This window comes from Pempheris klunzingeri, chromosome 19 (genome assembly GCF_042242105.1).
Source record: "Pempheris klunzingeri isolate RE-2024b chromosome 19, fPemKlu1.hap1, whole genome shotgun sequence".
Taxonomy (NCBI): domain Eukaryota; kingdom Metazoa; phylum Chordata; class Actinopteri; order Acropomatiformes; family Pempheridae; genus Pempheris; species Pempheris klunzingeri.
The window spans coordinates 19,510,581-19,532,477 of record NC_092030.1 but is presented as its reverse complement, the minus strand read 5'-3'; the positions used below and the strand labels follow the sequence as shown (position 1 = coordinate 19,532,477).

General features: G+C 40.9%; 1 protein-coding gene across 2 annotated transcripts in view; it reads right to left on the bottom strand.

Annotated features, from left to right (window-relative positions):
- ap3b1a (adaptor related protein complex 3 subunit beta 1a) overlaps nt 1-21,897 on the bottom strand; it is a 51,944-nt gene that overhangs the window by 22,799 nt on the left and 7,248 nt on the right. For both annotated transcript variants that reach the window (XM_070850471.1, XM_070850470.1), the window contains exons 2-21: nt 21,629-21,704; nt 21,437-21,511; nt 19,399-19,494; nt 18,935-19,095; nt 17,868-17,934; nt 12,698-12,880; nt 11,896-12,051; nt 10,841-10,938; nt 10,645-10,699; nt 10,484-10,555; nt 9,915-9,977; nt 9,649-9,781; nt 9,233-9,342; nt 8,917-9,093; nt 7,755-7,941; nt 6,512-6,642; nt 5,490-5,637; nt 4,607-4,784; nt 2,270-2,423; nt 279-327 (exon numbers count right to left, since the gene is read on the bottom strand). In XM_070850471.1, the coding sequence (XP_070706572.1) occupies nt 279-327; nt 2,270-2,423; nt 4,607-4,784; nt 5,490-5,637; nt 6,512-6,642; nt 7,755-7,941; nt 8,917-9,093; nt 9,233-9,342; nt 9,649-9,781; nt 9,915-9,977; nt 10,484-10,555; nt 10,645-10,699; nt 10,841-10,938; nt 11,896-12,051; nt 12,698-12,880; nt 17,868-17,934; nt 18,935-19,095; nt 19,399-19,494; nt 21,437-21,511; nt 21,629-21,704 (2,369 nt within the window). The remainder of the gene's footprint in view (nt 1-278; nt 328-2,269; nt 2,424-4,606; nt 4,785-5,489; nt 5,638-6,511; nt 6,643-7,754; nt 7,942-8,916; nt 9,094-9,232; nt 9,343-9,648; nt 9,782-9,914; nt 9,978-10,483; nt 10,556-10,644; nt 10,700-10,840; nt 10,939-11,895; nt 12,052-12,697; nt 12,881-17,867; nt 17,935-18,934; nt 19,096-19,398; nt 19,495-21,436; nt 21,512-21,628; nt 21,705-21,897) is intronic.

Here is a 21,897-nt window from a genome sequence, read left to right as displayed (position 1 = left end):
CAGTGGATGCTCGACTTTTGTCTGCCTTTCTGTGCTTTGCTTTTTTGAAAACTGAGTGTTATGCAAGCAGAATTTGCAGACTTTAAAACCATAACAAGCTAATTGGTGGTACAGATTTGGCTGAATATCGTATCCTGCTCCCATTCACACATGACATGGATTTCAGGGATTAACTGCATGTGTGTAAGGGGTTTAAGGGAGCTGAGGGGAATAGTGAACTCTGGTGATAAATGTTGGAAATTGAGTGATTTAAATTGGGAAAGTGCAGATAAACTCACAGTCATCTAGATCCAGTAAAGAGACTTCTTTCTTGGGCTTCACTTCGACCTGAAAAACAAAACGCAGCAACATGACAATGAGGGAGGAGAAGGAGAGGACCAGGCAGAAAAATGACAGCTCAAAACAAAAGTAGTGAAGTCGTGTGTTGTGTTATTATTCAGTGGGTGAAATGTTTCAATTCTGCTGACAGTGTCTCTCAAAACGTGACACATTCATCCCAAAAAACAGATTCTCTGCATTTATATGTAACACGTCTGGAATTTTCAATGGCCAGTCATGCACAGTGTCGTGTCACAACCGATACACGCCACCCAGTGCGACTGAGGCGGGCTTGTCAGGTGTTGACTTGTGGGAATTACGACACACGCCTCTGGCTCGCACCACAACAGGCCCAATAAAAACGCATTTAAACATACGAGCACTTTTATCACCCTTTCTCCACACCCTCCTAACCAACCAGGGCTCCATTCACGTTCACATAAAGAACCATAAAATTCCACTCTGCATACTGCAGGGTGAGCAGACGGGAGGAGAGAAAAAAAAAAAAAAACCCACACACAAAACAACAGGACAGAGGAGGGAGTGTGGAATGGGAGTGAAAACAAACAAAGTTAGAGGCCGTATCTTATCAGATCTTCTCTGACTGACGCTTGGTGGTGGTAATAGAGACGGAAACCTTGTTAGTAAATGGAGATCTGGAAGTGCAAGAGAGAGAGAGAAAGAGAGAGGTGTGTGTGTGGGAAGAGAGGGAGAGAAAGATGCATAATTCATAGGCCATGTCCAAATGACAAACTGTATGAAATGAGAATTTCATAGCGCAGAAAGGCAAAGGAGGGGGGGGGTGAAATAATGTGATGAGCATAACAGGTAAGAAAAAGATGGCGAAGGCTGAAAAGGGGACAAATGAAAGACTTGGAGAGAAAAAAATAAGGCTGATAACAGAGGAGCAAAATTATATACCACAATATGAAGTGTCATTTCAACACTCTCGCCACATGTGTGCCTGCAGAACAACAGCGTTTCTCCATTATCCTGTTTACAACAAAACCATATTCCACTCTGGTTTAAACATGATATATTGCAGACATCACAGTATAGCTCAGCTCCTCCGCTCTGAACTTGTACATTACTGCAAGATAAATGCAGGTGTGCAATGATTTCTGTAGAGACTTTAGGGAAGCACTAATAAATGTTTAAAAGCAGCTCCAAATCAACATCTTTTGTAGTTGTTGCAAGATAATGTGCCAGAATTGCGTGCAATGTGTTGCCATGACTACACAGATCTATATAAAATGTCTGTTTATTTAAATGTCCGTCTATTTGGGTGTCTGGCTTTTTATATAGAAGCTGAAATTCAACCAAACATTTCTTACAGTGTAGTTACTCTTCAAGTCTTAATGGACAACAGTGACCTCTTCAACATACATACTGCATGAGTATTTTATCTATTCTTTATATATTGTTTTTGCATACTTGTTTATTCAATTTAGATACTGGTGGCATCAGAAGCATAAAATAACATTATTAAATTGTTATTAAAACGTCAGTTTATGGAATAAAATCCACTGCTGCTGCTTCCTATTCAGTTCATAGGAACACACTTGCTTGTTATGCCGTCTAACATCTATGGTTCTATAGTGTGTTGTAGTACTAGTATGCTCCACTCTGTTCAATGAAGAAAGCTATTGAGATAAAAACAATAAAAATAGGAAGCATTCAGAGAGATTATACCTACATCAAGCCTACACAAGTGTTATTCTTATAACAGCAAATGTTCAAATTTGATGCAGCAAACTGTGCATAAGGATGACAATCATATGATACATGTGCTAGATGTGACTGATCACATGACTGGAAACACTTCCAGCACCTCTGAAGGCACGATAGCTAAAGCTGTAGTGAAGGTAGACATTGTTCTGCTACCCAGTGAAACCATTTCTTCCCCATCCTAAATCCAAATCAACCCTCTGGGCCCAAATCATGACGTCACCTTGGGTTTGGATTTCACATCGCTCTTCTTCTTCTGTGCCGTGGGGGGGTCTGAATCGGAGTCGTCCTCAGAGTCTGTCTCCGAGCCGGAGGAGCTTTCGGGTGACGAGCTGCTGGCTTGGACTACAGGTCCATTACCATTTTCATCGGAGTCACTAAAACACACAAAAAAACAGAAGACATATATGAAAATACAACAACGTCAATGTGCATAATTTGAACTAATAGTCTCTAAACCATCAGGCAAAACAAACTTGGCAATGTGTATTTTGTTCTTCTCCATCAAACTGAGAGCTTGAGCTTTGCCCCGTCAGAACAACAACAATCAATCTGTTTTTGTTTGTGAAGTTAATTCACTCAAAAAGATTTTTTCCATCTTTCTCCTCTTCCTTTCACTTGCTCTGTCCCTCTTCAATTTGTCCCGATAATGAGTGTTTACTCCGCCTGCCTGGGATTTTCAGCCGTTAAATTAATGAGGGGAATTGTGACGGTAACTGGCTTTTTAACTTGGGCGATGATGAAAAGCCAGTATTAATTTGGCCTACAGATTTCATTTGCTGCGAACAGGAAAAAGTGATATAAATCACTGTGGGCCTGATTAGGCCCTGCCTGAAATGACTGGGCCATAATGAGGGCATTATGCTGTGTTTGTTGTGGAAGCACTGGGGTGAGCTGCTCTAATTACTGTGTGTATGTGTGTGTGTGCATGTTTGTGTGTGTTTGAGCACTGGGGTGAGTTGCTCTAATTATACTCTCTAATGGAGAGAACAGGGTCAGCCGGCGGCCTGTCACACAGCAAAATCAGGTACACTCTGTGTGAGTTTGTGTGTCCGTGAGCAAATGAAGTAGAGTGCATAAGAAACTAAATTTGCCAGTGTGTAAGAGAGTGTACGTGAGCATATTCAGTAGTAATGACTCAAATCTCATTCATTGGTAACACCAGGCTGCTAAATGACCAATCAAAAGTCATTATCCATTAGCCATGTAAATGTGGGTTACGCTACTGGAGGAAAATTCTCCTTGATTAGCTTGTTAATGGAACTCACACTAACGATATTCTAGCAGCTCTGCCAGCCTGATGCGTCTCTGTGTATGTGTGTGTGTGTGTGTGATGGAGAGCGAATATGTGTACACGGTACAAAAGATGTGCATGGCTCATAGATTATACCGTTACCTCCTACAACAGAATTGGTGTGAGGTTATTTTTTTTCTCTCATCTCATGAAAACATGGATTTGGATTAAATTTGAAGAACAGAGAGCATTTGGCCCTCCTGTTGACTGAGCTCTGCTCGTTTGGTGTTTCCATCTCACGAAAGCACTCAGGCGTGTCGTGTGTAGTATTCTCATTCAAATCATTTATTACTATTTATCACAATTTATCATTTTCATATCAATTTTCATTCCATCTTATTTATTTATTTTTTGATAATTACCTATACAATTCTAATTTAAGTGCTATTGCTGCGCTTCAGGATGACCAGAACTGAACTGACTCTTTAAAACAACACAATAACAAAAGCAAGCTAACCGATGGAGGAAGCAGTAGACCAGCCATTGTAAGATAGGATTGTTGGATTCCCAAACTTTTTGTACCTACCAGTTCTATTTGAACCCAAAATGTCTAAAAACTGGGCCCAGGTTTAAAATTAGCAGTTATCCTTTAATAACTAATGGAGATGTTATTAATGGTGCCATTAAAATGGACAAATTGAGGTCTGGTATTTTCATTCTTCAAAATTATTTAAGATATCTATCTATCTATCTATTTATCTATCTATCTATCCACTTTTTCCCCCTCTTTAAATCAGCACAGTTGTGTTTTTGTGTGGTTGTTTTTTTAAAACTACCTATTTGGACCTGAGTTTTCAACCATTATTGTTAATAATTTTTATCCATCAGTCCATGCAGTGGTGTGAAATAAAAAACGCTGCATTCACTGCCACTTGCCACATATCATTTGGAAGAAATCAAACCCAGAAAATAAATGAAACACAAACACACTACAGATTGGGGCGAGACAATTTAAGAGGCTCTTATCAGACATAATGAAGCCATAAGACGAAACATGCTGGAATAAACCTAATCTTTTACCCATTTAGGGAAGTGAGCATCTAATTCTTCTACACTCAAGTGTTTTATACCTATTTCTGATATGCCCACATCTTTTTTGGGGGGTGTATATGATCTTTTTCGAATGTTTCCTTCCAAATATATTGGAATATGTGCACATTTTTGTGGGTGTATGGAAGAAAAGATCAAACAAACAGAAGGAAGTTTCATGCCAGCAGAAAAATTATGCTTTCAGAGAGTTCATAGATGTGAGGGATTTTACTGTACCTGTCAGCAGCGGTTGGCTTGCTTTTCTTCTGTGGTGTCTTCTTGGTCTTTTTCTTCTTCTTTTGTTCCAATTCAGATTCACTGGAGCTTTTTTCGGATCCGCTGGAACTCTTTCCAGAGTCACTGGAGGTCTTTTCTGACTCTTCACTGCTTTCCTCCTCACTCTCACTGCCTGACTCTGTGCAGACATACATATGGTGCGCATATCAAAAACAAGCCTGGTGAATTTAAGTTATACTCTTTATATTTTTAATAATATCATACCCTGCTTTTAATAATATTTATGGTCTACACTTTCTCAGCAAAAGCCATTCAATGTATTTACACTCTGTAATTACCTCTCCATATAATCATTTTCATTGTAAGAGGCGGCGTCTGCCCAGATTTCAAATTGCCTTCACACACACACACACACACGCAAGGGATTCACAGGAACTCCAGGCATACATGTAATCAAGCATTACTGTTTGTAATTTCATCTAGCCTCACTGTTTACTGTTTAGTCTCCAACAGCCGTATCAGAGCTGGATTAAGCATAACCAACATTTCCTACTGATGCCGCCACTCATGTAGTGTGAAGGAAATGCAATGTTTTTGTCACCAAACGTGTGATGATCGCTCATCAAAAAATGTGTCTGCAAAACCAGATTTGGTCAATTTTTGTTTTAAAAAAATTGCAGCAAGTTTGAAACAAGGAGGAGCAGCCAATACAAACAACATGAGTTTGTTTGGCTGCACTATAAACAGATATAGTTGCTCTTCTATTGTATTTCTGGCTCAGCACCTAATCAGCCAACAGCGCTACATGTCGTCACCACCTGAATCTAGGCTAAAAGCTGTTAGATAAAAACATACACCTTCAGACACACAGACAGAAACAAACCTTCGCCACTGCTGCTGCTGCTGCTGCTGCTGTCATCACTGCCACTGCTCTCAGATCCTTCCTCTTCTTTCTCATCTTCGTCGTCTGAGTAGAACTTGTCAGATTTGGGTTGCTTGGCCTTCCCAACTAACGGTGCCCACTCTTTCACCTAAACGGACACAGAGGAGGGAGGCAACATAAATTAAATCAGCTCATTCAGAGACATTATCAAACAGTTTTTGCTTTGCTTGTTTTCGCTTACTTATTGACTAAACTATTTACACAAATATAGAATAAAACATCGAGATAACACAGACTCCAAGGTACCAGATATCTTTTCTGTTAAGTCTACATTAAATTTAAAACTAGGAATAAAGTTTGTTGAAATTACCGCTGTTCTGCTTCATTGTTTTATTAGGATCCCCCCATTAGCTGCCACTAAGTAACAATGATAAAGCTTAAACTGGTGCTCAGAGTAAACACAGAATCAATAACATCCCTCACTGAAAAACAAAGCCCTTTAATTTTTGTGATTTTTGTTCTTTAACTTATAACAAGGCATAAAAAGTACTCGTCTCAGAGCTGAATGAAGTGCAAACTCTCACGTATTTTAAAACAAGACTAAAACATTTCTGATCAAATCATTTCAGGATTGCTCATTCTTATCATTATCTTTTTCTCTTTAATCCATTTAATATTCTTGATATTCTGCTGTACTGCACAGAGTACTGTTGACAATATCATTTCTTTTGAATGTTGTTTACATTACAGAGAACATCTTCACTGAGGGGTTGGGTGTAACCACTAAACCATTTTTTCTAGAAAATCACTTTAAAATTGCTTAAATGGATTATCAAAATAGTTACCAATTCATTTTCTGGCAACAGCTGTTTTGTAATCCACCCACAATGATGTTAAATGATGTTAAAACAGTGGGGAGACCAGAGCATCATTTCAGATGCTGAAAGTGAAGTGAGACCATAAACAGTGTTGAGTTAGAATTAGGCCTGTGTTAAGGATAACTATGTGCAGTTTGTCCTTACTGGCTCAATGACCTCCACGTTCCTCACAGACTGGTCGGGAGCAACAGCTGGCCAGTCGGAGAGCTCCTGGTATCCAGTAGCTTTAACGTTGAGGCTGTGGGAGAGGGTGCCCAGTTGGAAACGGTCTCGATCTGAAAGTAGAAAAAATTAGATTATTTTTTTAAATGACAAAAAATAAAACACTGCTTTGTTTCAGGTAGTTGTACTTCACTTTAAAGATTTTCTCACACAAAACATATGAGGATCTTCTAAAATATGTTTTGTTACTAAATTATAAATAAAGTACAGCTGGAATGATTAGTTATAGTTAGTTATATATTATGTCTTTAAGTTAGTAATTTAAAGACATAATATATAATAGTATAACAGTTACAGGGGACATTTGTCTGCACTGAGTACTCATCACTTAAAGTATATTTTCCTGATTATACTTAATTGTTGCACGTCAATGCAGGCTTTTACTTGGGAGCATTTTTAGTGTGGCCTTAGTACTTTTACTTTAGTAAATGATCTGAATACTTCCTCCACCACTGGCAAGGGGGAGGTCATTATGGAGTAAAAAGAAACAGAATAAAATAAAGGATGGCAGATAGAGGATGGTTCAAAGTTACCTCAGTGGCTAAATGTCACTGTATACATATAAGATCCAAGTATCCTCGGCCCTAAAACACTCGTGCTTTTAATACCAGCGCTCTGTTTTCGTGTGCACACAATCTCCTCCACAAAGGAAGATACTCAGTGTCTGTGCCCTGGGAGGTATGCTCTAAAAACTGTGCTTTGCTAACGAAAAAAAAGACTTCAGTTGTGAATATTAAGAATGACAGGGGTGGTTAACGCTTTCTATAAACATCTAGTAGGTGCAAACTGCCTCTGAATTTTAATGTTGGAGGAGGCAGTTTCTGTCCCTTTTGTCAAGGAGGGAGAGAAGAGAGAGCTAAATGAGGGAGATTTTTTTCCCTCCGAGTGTCTGAGAAAGGTTAGCATTAGCTCAATTATTTACCCATCTCATTAGTCCAAGGTAAAGGGGGTCTGACCTAACTGCCCTTCAGAGAGACAGACACACCAGAATAATAAAACCACTGCCTGAATCATCTTTGCAGACTACGTGAAATAGAGCCACTGGATGAGAAACAGATGAATTACCAGAGAGGAATGGTATTTAACCTTAAACTTTCAACCCACTTAGAGGGTTTAATGCTTCAAAATAAGGACAAGAGGTTGATATTACAAATGTATGAAGTACCTTTGAAGGCAGACTCGAGCACTGGGGCTGGTTTGGGGGCCAGCAGGATGCGTCGAGCGTACTTGTTGAGGGCACCGCTCTTCTCGCTGGGCACTATCAGCTGTCTTATGAAGCGTGTTCGGTCTCTGATGTCATAGTTCTGGTCATATTTGCCGAGGTTCAGGATGTACTGGGTCAGCAGCTTGGTCTAGCGTTAGACAGGGCATTGGGGGGGGTGATTAGATTGGAGGGGAAAATTCAGATGGCGTGTAAGGCAGCGGACAAAATGATAATGGCAAACATTTGTGAGTAAAGAATTCCTGCACCGTGTCATTTTTACTGTTCTTTTGCTCAGATCAAACAAACAAGGACTATGGTGATATGTTTTATTAATATGTTGAATTAGAGATCTTTAGGGGTGTCATTTTTGACCTTTATACTAAGCTAAGCTAAGCTCCTTCCTGCCAGCTGTGTAGATGGAGACAGGAATGTCAAACTTTTCCTTTGAAAGCTCCATATAAACTGGAATATAGCAATCAAGCTCATGTACAACTTAATGAACTGAGCAAGGATGGCCATTAAAGACTGCTCCTTAATGACCAATCAGAACACATCTTCTTTACCCCCTTTTCGTCTCCTTGTTTGAGGATTGGTTCTTATTTCAACCTTGACGAGTAAAAAAAAAAAAAAAAAAACTCTTCCTCTGACCAAAAACAGGGAGCAACAGCACTTGCACTGACATATTTTATTAAGGCAGGCATAAAAACAACAATTACTGCTGCCATGAAGTAGGCATTATAACCCAGATCCTTTTGTGCATTGTCTTTGTCTCTCCGCTATTGTCCTCGACGCATCACGAGGAGCAAGAGGTGTAATGATGTGCTCGTTTGAGAGGGCAGCGTCTGGGCTCATAAACCCAGCTCAGAGGCCAGAATCACCCCATCTAACTGAATGGGCCTGCAGACACCACGCTATGCTAAGAGATGCTCCATTACGCAGAAGCTGTCTCATTCACAGCTCTTTATTTTAACTGAGCATTTAGGGGCAGGGGTGCAGAAATGTTATACCACTCCAAGACAAAGCTGTATCTTGTAAACTGCAAAACTTCAAAGATTTATATTTTAGATAACAGGAAATCTGACATCTCTCTTTTTCAATACTTACATTAATATTTATTTTGTACCTGTTTTGAGTTGGTCAGGTAGAGTTTGGCTGCCAGGTTGACTACCTGCAGCTTGACAATGTCCTCCTCTGCCGTGAAAGTCTTTGCCATCTTACGAAGTACATCAGGTGCAATCTTTGGCACCCTCTCACAGTATTCTCCCATCAGCCACAGGATGCTGGCTCGGGCCATGGGGACCTTCACATGTGGGGGACAAATCAAAGAGAAAGAGTACTCAGTGTTTGACATCACTGAGCTAATTTCTTCCCGTCGAAACTTTAATGTTGAACCAACACAAATGGATCAGGAGCATGAATAATACAATGATGACTCATACGGTGATGTTGTCGAACAGCTTGGCCATGTGTTTGATGATCTCACTGTGCTGGGTGGGCTGAGTCTGGAGCAACTTCTTGATCACCACCACACTCTCTGCTACCACAGTCTCTGAAAAAGACACGAAACCAGACAGTCAGGGCATCTTAATATACTTAGAGAGGTAAACACGCTAAGACAAAGACATGACGGAGCATTGGGGCCACAGCGAGGGCAAAAAAATCTGGTAATATTAAGTAATATTAAGAGAGTAAAGTGATAAAAAAAACATAAAATTATGATTTTATTTTCATAGAATTAAGACTTTATTCTCGTTAGATTATGGATTTATTCTCAAAACCTTATGTTAGTTTTTTCCCTTCGGTGTGGCCCTAACGCTCAATGAGCCTACTGCAGATATCTAAAGTGGCATTTTACCGTCTCTGTTGGAAAGCAGCAGCACCAGACCGTTGAGACAAGTGTCTGTCACCTCAGAGATGTTAGTGGCGCACCTGCCGATGGCCTGAATGGTGGCCGCCGCAAACGCCTTGTCCTGGCTCTTCACATAGGTCTGAAAAAAAAAAAAAGACAGACAAGGACAACAAAGAGAGGAAACAGTTTAAAATCAGCAGGAAGTGTAATCTCTAGGCGGGCTTGACTGTTGATGTCAATTAATGGTGATCGTTCATAAACAAAACACAAACCTGAAACTCCCTCAGAATAGTGGAGATGTTGGCTTCGTTGGCCAGGTTGGTCAGGATCTCCAACTATAAAAATCATTAGGGAGAGGATGGTTGAAGCACAGACTCAAGTAAGGCTAAAGGAGGATTTTAGGCTTGTGAAATAATTCCAAAGCTTTTGGTTGTGTGGTATATTTCCTTTTGTAAACCTGCGGCAAAAAAATATGGGAGAAGTTCAAGTTTTGTGAATGTGTATAAAACATTTGTAGTTCAACATCAGAATATATGAATAACATTTGTCATTTTCAAAGCAGGAAACTTCAAATCAGTATCATGCACAAGTGTGAGTTTCCTTCTTTGAATCTGTGCTCAGATGTTCATAAAAGCAGCTCTTTGGTTGTAGCCCAATAAAATATAAGAATTAGATCAATGGTGAGGTTACACAATCACTTCTACACATTCACAGACAACCACAGGCTGAAATTATGTCTGCACATCAATTCACAAGCTCAAAACCTTTAAAAACGGACCATTATTTGAGGATGTGGTGTGATACAATATGTACATAATGAGCAGCATTAACTGATCGTTACCTTCAGTGTTTTGATATGTGTGGCATCTGTAGATCTCACATAGAAACTCTTCAGGAAGGGCTCAAACATCCCCTGTTTGGAGGTAATTCATGTTTATTAGGCAGCCTGCACCCATGGAAGACACAGTTATTGCTGTTATTACTGTCCAGAAGCACACCCACCTTCCTCTGAATGGACATTGTGGCTATATTCTGAAGCACAATGTACTGCACCTCTCTGAGCAGAAGAGAAAAAAGGAAAAGGAACAAACTCAGACGTCATATATGCGGTGGACTCTGTGTTGAAGGAAGATGGTAAATAATTCATCGCAGAGGACCTCTGACAGAGGACATGAAGAGGCATATTCTTTAGCATTACCTGTGGCTTCTAAGTAGTCGAACCAGTGACTTGGTGACAATGCTGACTTCATGCTTAGGGGCCAAGTGCCAATAGAGCTGAGCGACAGACATCACCACCTGGAACACACCAGCACAGTCGGAAATTAGATAGATTTAAATATCTGTGCATTATTATCCCACTCAAAGCATTTCATAGCTTGGCCTCTCTGCAATGGCTTTTATCTTTCCTGCTTTTTATTCTTGTTTTTTCCCCCAACCACTTCCCAGTATGTGCTACCCACTTTTTACTCTACAACTCCACATGCTACTTTTCCTTGATTTTGTTTTTTTAACACTCTGAAAAGCACTTTGTAACTTTTAAGTGCTTTATTATTATTTTCACACCACCTACGGTGTATTACTGTACCATCTGTCGCTAAAGTAAAATTCCCCCACGTGCATTTCTCAGGGCTCTTTCAAAGGCACTCATGACATGACTCTATAAAGGTAATTTTTCAGCGGTGCTTTAAATAGCAGGCGGACGTGTGTCCATCGTTGCAGGCAGAATGAAAGGGTTCGGGCGTCTATGAAGATGGAGGATGTCAATGTGTTGTCGCGAGTAAAGACACAGCATGTCACATTTTAATCAACACTTTCATTTGGGAGCATTTTTCCTCACGCTGCTACACAGCGACAGAGACCTTGAGGCTCCTGGGTGATGGAGATCTGCACTCACTGTGTTTTCTATCTTTTTTTTCAGTCTTTGGGGGTGGAGTGTGTGATGGCAGGTGTGTGTGTGTATTCTCCTGCCATTGTTTCGTGTGTCCAGGTGTGCGTGTTGTATTTGTCTAAGTATCTTGACGTGTTTTGCTGCTGCAGAATGAATTTGTGTGCACGTGCATGCAGGACTACAGCAGCACTAGTTGTTGTGCAGCTTTTATTTTTAAGATAGTGGAGACAAACAAGTAGAGGCCGTATTTTGGAATCTTGGTCAAAGTTCAGATCACCCAAAGGCTTAAAAAGCAGCACAAAGCTTTACACACACTACACTTTTTTAAACACAGCTGTTCATGTCTAAGTGTCCAGCAGACTCACAGCAGTGTTCCTGCTCTGCAGCAGAGGTTTGGTGTTCCTGAGCAGCAGTCTGTGATCTGGATCCATGATGTAAGGCTTGGTCTCTGTCTGCCCTGTTTTCTCCTCAGAGTCAGAGTCGTAGAACGTCTTGTCATTATTCTCATCAAACACAGCACCCTGAAACACAACAACACAAAGCATCACAATAAGGATGTTATTCGATTTTCCCCCAAATTAAAGTTTGTACAGAAATCCAAATACTGTGAAATTGCTCTAGTGTACAACAACAATTGAAAAGCACAAATACTGTAAATCTACATGTAGCAAATATACTCAAATGTTTAAATCCCTAAATTATGAATACATAGATGTTTGGGCTTTCTAATTTTGCATTTCAATCTGTACATTTCAGGAATTACATTTCTGTGGGACAGAGGACTGTATATTTAACTGGAGTTGTTGGTTTTAATCTTTCAATGGGTTTACTGACAAAAAGAAATTGATAAAGTATCGCCAGACAGATCCCTTAAGATCAGATAATTGTACTCATCAAATAAGACCCCCACAAAAAGAGAGTACTCCTAAATGTAAGAGTTTTACAGTGGAATGATGTTACTTTTGATGCATTAGCACACACATTAGCAGAGGACATGATGTGTCTTGTAGTTTTAGCAGCTAGCTACGGACTTAGCATGACCAGGAATTACAACCACGTCCAGACAGACTGCTTACTGCCAAAGATGCTTAGAAAATACAATGAAGTATTTGTTGAAATGCCACTTAATGGATCTGGTTTTAGTTCTTAAGGCCATGCCCGCCTCACCTCTTTCCAGGGACTGGTGAACTGTGTCCTGGCATAGCGTGTCAGCATTGAGATGATGACCACCTGCCCCCACTCCTCCACATCCACCAACAGGTTACACAGCTTTCTGTAGTTCTTGTGGATCAGGTCAATGCGATCTGGACACACTTCCTCAAAAGCCATCACCACACTGCCGGCCACCAGCTACACATAAAAATTAAAAAAAAACAATCAATGGATGTACAAGAGCAGAGAGAAGCTAACTCATGAGGGAAATACTGACGGTTTTTAACGCATTTCTCTCCAGTATTAACACTCGAGTTAATGGAAGTTGTAAGAATATGTGGCAGCTTCGTTAGACAAATTGAACAAATACTTCATCTCATCTAAAAGCTATAGTGTACAGACTCTTGACAAATAAAAGACTTGTTAACAGATGTGACCCTGGTGAAAAAAGAACTGTTATTGAGCTTGAAAGAAGAAAAAAACACAGACATAATTTACTACTTTGATTACAATACACACAATTGAGCCTCTAAGTAGTTAGTTGATAATTAGAAGGAAAATGTTTGTGCTTTAATTTCCAACTGACTAAATGTATACAACTGAGAAAGAAACCCATCGCTGATAGTGCTACGCATATTTTTCCCATTAATTACGAATTGTTTTTTGTCAGGTATAAAACTCATTTTATGTTCAATTGACAGAGAAAAGAGGACAAGGAGGAAGCAGCAGCTGAGAGAGCCAATAATCAACTGTGTTTTATTGGTAGGAGGAAAAAACCCATTTGGCTGTTGCATGCTCTCCCCCAGCACCCCCTCGCCTGCTGGCTCGCTGGCTGACTGTGAGACTGAGTGAGTGACATGGAGGTATATTAATATGCAAACAGCATTATCATGGCCAGGCGAGGGTGAAGAAGAAGAGAAAGGGAGCAGAATCTGCTCTTCTCAATTAAAGCCTTCTGGCCCCCGGTGGCCCTGCGGGAACCCAGTGCATTTACCCATCAGCATTGTCATGAGCCTGCATTGATCGTGCGTGCGTGAACATGCCTGTATCGAGTGTGTATGTGCACGGCTGCTGTGTGTGGATTCTCCAAGAAATCTGGGCCCTGACTCCATGTGACGATTAGCCTTTCTGACATTCACACACCAACACTGATGAATGGATTACTAGTGGGTCAACTACATTTTATGGTATCAAACTGATGTATGAAGTGATATTTACAGAGTGACTCACACAGAGATTCTATGTTCTTTGAAGCAATGACACTTGCAGGTAGATCAGACTAGGGTAACGACATAATAAAACCAGCTCAGAGCCAACAGTCTTTGAAAATACATGTTATCAGGTGTGATATACACTCAGTTACCAGTTTATTAGGTACACCCAGCTGAAACTAATGCAGTCAAATACAACAGTCCTCCCTTCATGATTGCCATTGTAGAGAGGTGTGTCAAACTCAAGAGTTATTTTTTTTAAAAAGAGGAAAAATGCTACAATTGTCTATTAGATGTCTTCCACATAAAATTGTTTTCACACTGCATAAGTGTGCAAATCTTTGGTGTTTAACGTATGTGTGTGTGTGTGTATGAGAGAGAAAGAGGTTCTTATATGTATTTAAAGGTCAGTCGTTATTTCAAAAAAGCATGATCTGAGGTTTAATAGAAGCAAACAGAGATACTTCCTGAAAATGTATTGAACACATTGAAGCCAACGGAGGCAGGCTCCTCAGGCTGTCGGACTAATTTTTGTTTATATGGAATCTATAAATGGGGCAGCACGGCGGTGCCAGGATTACCACTGTTGCTTTTCTGTGTGAACTTTGCATGTTCTCCCCGTGCTTGCATGGTTTCTCTCTGGGTTCTCCGGCTTCTTCCCACAGTCCAAAGACATGCAGGTTAATTGGTGACTCTGAATGTGACCGTGAGTGGTTGTCTGTCTCTATGTGTTGGCTCTGTGGTTTACTGACGACCAGTCCAGGGTGCACCCCGCTTCTCGGCCAATGTCAGCTGGGATTGTCTCCAACCCTTTAGGATAAGCAGTAGACAATGGATGGATGGATGGATTATATGTATAGAAGCCCCCCACATGTGTTTTTCTGGAAATTATAAAAATCCCTTAATTTTCATTGCTTAGTCTTGGTTTTCTACCATTTTAGGGAAAAAAGTAGTTTAACCAACTTTGAAGATTTCTTTAGATTTTTGTTTAGGCAACCCCGGAGAACACTTCCACCAGAGGAAATTCAAACTTACAGCCGCAGGGACAAACAGGTTAATAGAAAGTAGTTCCAAATAAAAGTGTTAACTGTGATTGATGTGCAGTATAAACAAAATCATGACATGAGTAATGAGTAATACAATACACGCTTGTACAAGTAGCTCCACAGCAGCTTTTCAGTTAATATATCTGCCGACATATTCTACTGTAGATAAACCTACTGTAAGTCAGTCAATTAGAATATATACTTTCGCCATGTACCACTGTGTATTGTTGCCCCCCCGGTGCTCCCCCTTGGCCTCTCCTGTCTCTTAGGTTATTACAGGCAGCACTGTTTCTGAGCATGTGGATCCTGCTGCAAGGCTTTGTGGATTCTCTACCAACTTCCCCCATTAGACACAGCTCCAAGGTAAACTACATGCACCATCAACAAAACTGACACCCCAATCTATGGAGTTCATACACCTCCTCTCCCTCCTCCTCCTCCTCCTCCACCACCTCGACCATATTATCTACCCTGCATGACAAGCCGGTAATGGAAAAATCACACTAAGCAAATGGTTCTTCTAATAACAATAAATTTCCTATAAAATTATGAAGGGCCCAAACCGTTTCCTTGCATCTATTTTGCTATGAATTCTAATTAGGGTGCCAGAGAGGCAGAGAGTGCTGGGTCATCACGCCAGAGACAACGTGTGCCTTTTTGATTGATGGCCCAGTGTGGGGTCGGCCTATCCTCCCATCGCTCGCTCCTCTCCTGCTCTCTTCCTCCTCCTTCTTTTTTCTCTTAAATTAATGGGCATCTCACCTAGCCCCTAATCATAGTACCCCCCCGCCCCCTGCCCCTCCTTTCTGTTCTCATTTCAATTTTGCAGAAGGTGCACGAGGGTGGGGAGGAGGGGTGGGAGGGATCGATCATTTATCTTGTAATGGCTGGATAATAGATCCATCACGGTAAAACAGCTGCACAAACTCCTATGTTGTCTCTGTCATCAGCCGTTCCCATTTTCTCTTTAAACCATCTTGCTATAAGCAGGCCCCCCGTGTGTCACAGTCATTTAACCAAACAGGCACATCTGTAAAGGTAAATGTCAGGAGGCCTGGACAACGCCACAGACTAGAACAACAACCAAATGTTTCCTGCTTCCACAGGCAGCACAGTGACATCAGCTAAATAGCAGTTACCGAAATTAACTCACTTAATGGATTCAGTAATGTCAGATGTGGAAAATACTGTGTTACAAAACTAAAGATGTCTGGAAAGCTGGTTGCCTTGAGTCTGCAAAACCTAAGTAAGGAGGGAATGGAGTTTTTTTTAACAGTTGATGCTTTGACATGTCAAAGCAGGACAAGCACAGGTGTAAATAATAGCAATAATAATGGCTGTGTTCCATTCAAGAGAGCCAGATGCAGAGCTCTGCTATACTTGATGGAATTGAGTCATAATTAACGAGAATTAGTGTAGAAGGCGTGAATGCACGTGTTGTAATAAAAGTAATAAATGGCCTCCTGCCCAATGCATGCTGGGATCTTGCCCACCTGAGAACCTTAAGAGAACAAGCTGTATAGAAAATTAATGGCTTAATACACAAATAACAAGTCATTACCTACTCACAGTATCAATTCATAAAAGCTCATTTGAACTCAACTTTGGAAAAGAACTTCAATAACTCTTCAGTAAAGCTGGACGGACTGTTCAATATATCTAGCTTAATAGGGAACAGTTTTAATAATTATTGTTATTTAGTCCTTTTTACAAAAAGTAGCAAAACTCAAATGTGCATAATTTACATTTCCAATAATGCAACCAATAGCATCCTTACATCCCTGCCTGGTAAAAACCCACGTCTTTCACACTGATCACACCACACAGCTTTCTGTTATAAACACTGACCGTCTCCAAGTTCAAGCCGAAACAACCCTCATCAAAACATCTGGGGTTATATCCTCTGACTTGTGATAAAACAGCGTTCACAGGCAGAGCAGTGCTCCTCGTGACTAGTTTATATGTAAAATTTGTTCTTCTAAGTTCCCCCCTTACGGGAAGCTACATGTTAACCCACCAAGAGCATCTGATAGCACCGTTTCAACTCCAGGACATGCTTACATAGAGTAGTAACACTCCCTGGATATAGAAATAGAGATAAAGTGGCATGAACGGCCATCATTGTGGGACTAAATAAAACATGGTATCCTCCTAACATCCTAAAAATACGTCGTTTGATAGCCATTATGTATCCACTATGTTTGGGTTTTTCGCCATTCATCACCGACTGATAGTGTTTGTGCGTCTGTGTGATGATAGTGCCCTCTCTCTCTCTGTCCCCAGCCAATGTGGGCTCCAACGGGGAGAAGTCATCTGTCTTCGTTAGCGTCTGGGGCTAAATATGCTATGCATCTGGTACTGGGCTTTCCATCCCCCCCTTGCCCTAAGCGGCTTTGTTTTGTTTGTATAACGAACAGGTATACGCTATGAATACATAATTACAACAAACTGTGCATGACTTGCACGTACAAACACAACATAGTCTGCATTCTGTAGCCAACGTCTACATATTTGAAATTGGCATTTAAACACCCTTAGTATTCACTGTGACCTCCTCAAATTAATGTGCTGCCTACTGACTTCTAATGGGCTGCCTGCATTGTGTCTGTGACTGGCCTAAACACAGAATTTGAGAATCCAACCCATTTACGGTCCATTTTGGAAAAAAAGAGAAGAAGGTGGCCTTTGAGAAAATTAAGCTGACACTAGCATCAGTGCGAAAATTCCTTCCAAATGGACACTTAACAAGGAGCATCTGAAGATGTGTGGGTTTAAGTGGTTGTTAACAAACCATGGCATTGCCGAATGAGCTGTGGGATGGAGAGCTGTGAGGAGAACTGCTTGACTGGGGCGCCCTCCAGTGGTCTGCATTCTCCATCATGGCGGATGTCTCTGCATTTAGACCCAGAGTGCTCCGAGTGTACTTACTGTGCTTTTATCTTTCAACAGTTTCTCTATCACTTCGATCAGCTGCTCTTTCTGGTCTGGATCCAGGCTGAGGCCAATAGAGGGAGAGGGACAAATTGTCAACTAAGGATTGGCAATTATTCACATAACATGAAAACTTGATAGACTTACAAATTAAATTATGTCCCCTCTGTGTGCTCAGAATACAAAGGTGCCAGTGAGCTTACAGTGGCTCAGGTCAGCTGTCGATGAGCACGTTTTCTCTTCTAATCAAGACTGTGACCGAATTTAGTCCTGCTCACTAAGTAGTTTACTCTGTGGTGAGCAAGAAATTGGGATTTTGGACACTTGTGACACATCATCATGTTACTGATGCATTGAACTGTGGGATTATTAGCAGAAATTTGAGTCCTTTTTCATGCAAAATTCCTAAACATTTGTTGGTTAAAGCATCTCATTTACTGCTTTTTTCTCATATCTGATTGTAAACTGAGTAATTTGGGGTTTTTGAATAAAACATTTCTCTATTTTCTGATATCTTATTGGCAAAACAATATATTGAGAAAATATTTGGCAGATTAATCGATAATGAAAATAATCATTGGTTGCAGCCCTACCATGGACAGTATTTTTGCAAAGAGCATTTCAAAATTCAGTCACTCAAATAAAACAATGCGAAATAAATATAGTGCACTTTCTAGTAAATAGGTGAGATTTCAGACAGAGCTCTAGTTCTGTAAATAATCACCTGATATCAACCATGAAATCAAATATGCAACTGATCTATTCGGGTTCAGTTTTCTACTTTGCTCATATTTCTAAGCGTTGATTCCTTTTTCTTCTACCTATGCCTCTCTTAGGAAGACTCAGCTGATGAGAACAAGGTCACTGCACGGTGGAGCCCCTTGGTATCAACATTACCCAACATTTACTGTATCAGCTGCTCAGCTCATTGGTCAGTAATGAGATGGTAAGGGGAGGCAATCAAGCTAACGAGCGCGGCTACAAGCCACCGGCTTTACCAAGTGATATCTGCAGCTCTGCTATTTGCCAAAACCAGAAACAACATCGGATGCAGGGAACTTTACCTGTAGAGCTTCTGGATAGCATGAGCCGATGTCTTCCTGACGTATGGGGACAAGTCTGCTGCAGCCTCCTTGATGGCCAGCATCATGATGGGGACGATTATGGGAACCCGGATACTGGACAACACCCTCAGTGCGCTGGCCCGGATGAACTGGTTCGGATCCTGCCAGAGAGATCCAGGAAAAAAACCCTCTTATGTCAGTGTGTTAAATAATGTTTTCTACTAATACTGATGACTGCATCTAACAGAACAGAGAGATTTGAGCAGCACAAATGTAATTTATAACAAGCATCCACTAGAAGGAAGCCGCTCACACACTGGAAAATGTATATATTTTCAAAATAATATCAGTGTTGTTCATTCCCCAAAGCTTCTTGGCATTGCAGCTTTGTGTCATGTTGGTAGTAATCAGTTATAAAGTAGTAATAAAGAGAGAAAGACTGAGACATAAAGTGGATATGTTACCTTGAGGGCCCGCTGGAAGGTGCTGATGGATAGTAAAGCCAGGTCCTGCTGCTCCTCTGCATACCTCACCAGGTACACATATACAAGCTTCTTAAGCTGCAAAGGACAATTACATCAAACAGCAATAAATTGAAACAGCTGCAAAGGGAAATGAATGCAACACACGGGGAAAACAATCTAGGAGACCAGCTGTGTTCTAAAAGTTAAGCAGGTTTATGTGAGAGGACGGGCTGCATGCTTTTCATCCAATAAAAGATAAAAGACTGCAGCTATAAAAAGAATAAAATGAACAATAACGAATGAAACTACAGGGAGAGTCTTCTCTTAGCGAAGCTTTTCTGTGGGAAATTTGAGTTTATTATTACAAGGGGTTGAAAATAAAGTTGGTATAGAAAGTTTTCCTGTCTTGGTATCACCAACTGCAGTGTTGTTTCAGGCAGAGAACAAGGTTATGTATTTTTGTTCCTCTCACAAATTGCTATTGAATTATTTGACCCTCCCACCCGTCTTGTGTTTTGCACTTCCACACGGCTTTTTTTCCTCGCAGGAAAGTCTGAGATAATATTTGTCCTGCTTTCTGATAAGTTAAACTGGAGGCCAAATGTTGATCCTCTGCTGATTCACATCAGCTATTCAGAAAAAAGGTTTCAGACTCATAAGAGAAATGGAACAGAAATAAAAGTGATTATGAAAAATTATGATTTACTCCAGGAACGGTTTATAATTTCACTGGAGAACTGATTTAAGGTCGAGGTCAGGGGTAAGGTTACATTTTAGGGATAATCGGCAAGACCTTAATTAGCAATCAGCACCATGCTTTCTAATGCAGAGTATCGACCTGCAGCAGTGTACCACAGTTCTCAATCATCGTTCTGGTCATTACTGCTGGAATTAATGGCATTACTCACTATAAAAGGAGACACAACCCATCTGCCCTCAAGGATCTGGTATATATGACCACAAAGCATTCGACTGATTCCATTCTGAACCGCTAAGTAGGCGATTATGGGCTCTACAACTTGCTCAACGTCAAATTTTTTAATAATTTCTCTAGTGTCACTTGAAAATTGTCAAAACATGCCAACACACACACTCGTGTATGATATGTGGTGTTTAAATGAAGTGCAGCAATGATTAAAGAAAATAAACTGCACTACTATGAAACCACGCAACGAAGTCGATAGCATGCATGCTCTTGTGATGTTTTCTAATTAGCGGGGATCAGTGGTAGCTAAAAGTGATGAGAGAGGAGATGAGGGTCGGAATAAGAGAAGATGCCATTTTTAGTGAGCTATACTGTGGGTGAGTAAAGTGAGGAAGAGTTAGGAAAGGAGGCCAAGAGAGAGAAACTCACACAACGTTAGCAGCTGGTGTACATGAGGTGGGAGAGAGGAGACGTGACTGTGGGCGCTCTTCTGTCAATTACATCCACCCACCTGCTCCCCTACCCTGCCATGAGCTGCTGCGGCTGCATGCCTTGCACACAGTGCTCCAGGCCCCCCGCTCACATGCTGCCCCTCACGCTACCTGATTATTCTGCTGCTGCTGATGATCAATATTCACAGGCTCGGGGCATGGGAACCCCTCTCGAGCTGTTGCTTAGTGGTGGTCATTCACTGGAGGAGCCTGAGCACATGTCTGTCATGGCTCACACATGACATGAAGCATTCACACAGGCCCACAATCCTACAGCATCTTTAGGCTGCTGCACTAATTTAGGAACTGTAGTAATAAAACTAGTTGAGCTACTATTGATTGACAAGGGGGCACTTATTAATGCAGACACTCTCAGATTGTCGATCAAAACGAGCCAGATTAAGATCTTTACGACACTTAATTCCTGGAAACACTACTACTTTTGTCCACTGTTTTAATTTGTACAAAAACTAACTAGATCTAATCAGATGAAGCCAGTCCACATCAGCCTACTAGTGGAAGTTCCCTCTGTAACGCCATGAGTGTCTGCATGCGGTGTCACATGAGATTAAATGAATCATAATGTTAATGTTTTCCTGCGATATATTTCTTAATGTCGTACCTCGATGTTCTTGCTCGCAACGTTCTTCACAACAGCAGGAAACAGCTCAGATGAATTTTTTCCTTTGGCAATCAGCTGGAAACAAAACAAACGATAAAACCACCACACTTATCAACAGCTGAGAGAAGACACACACAACAACACTGTTTGTAACTCAAGAAGAATGTATGGAAACTCCCATGGTGCACTCACCCCAACAACCCTTTTCATGGCCTCCAGTTTGAGCGACTCCTTGTTGCTCTCCAGCATCTCTTTAAGGTCTTCATTCCTGAGGACAGGAAATACTGTTACTTACACTTATTATGGCCGGCATTAGAGGGAGCATAGTGAGCACCGCTGAGGTGACTTGACTAATCAGTTTCAAGAGTTAGACCTTGACGAAAGGAACTGTGAAAGCTGCGTGTATACAACATCTGTGTCAGCTTCCCAGATTGCAGGGTACACATGTGAGGGTCACATTG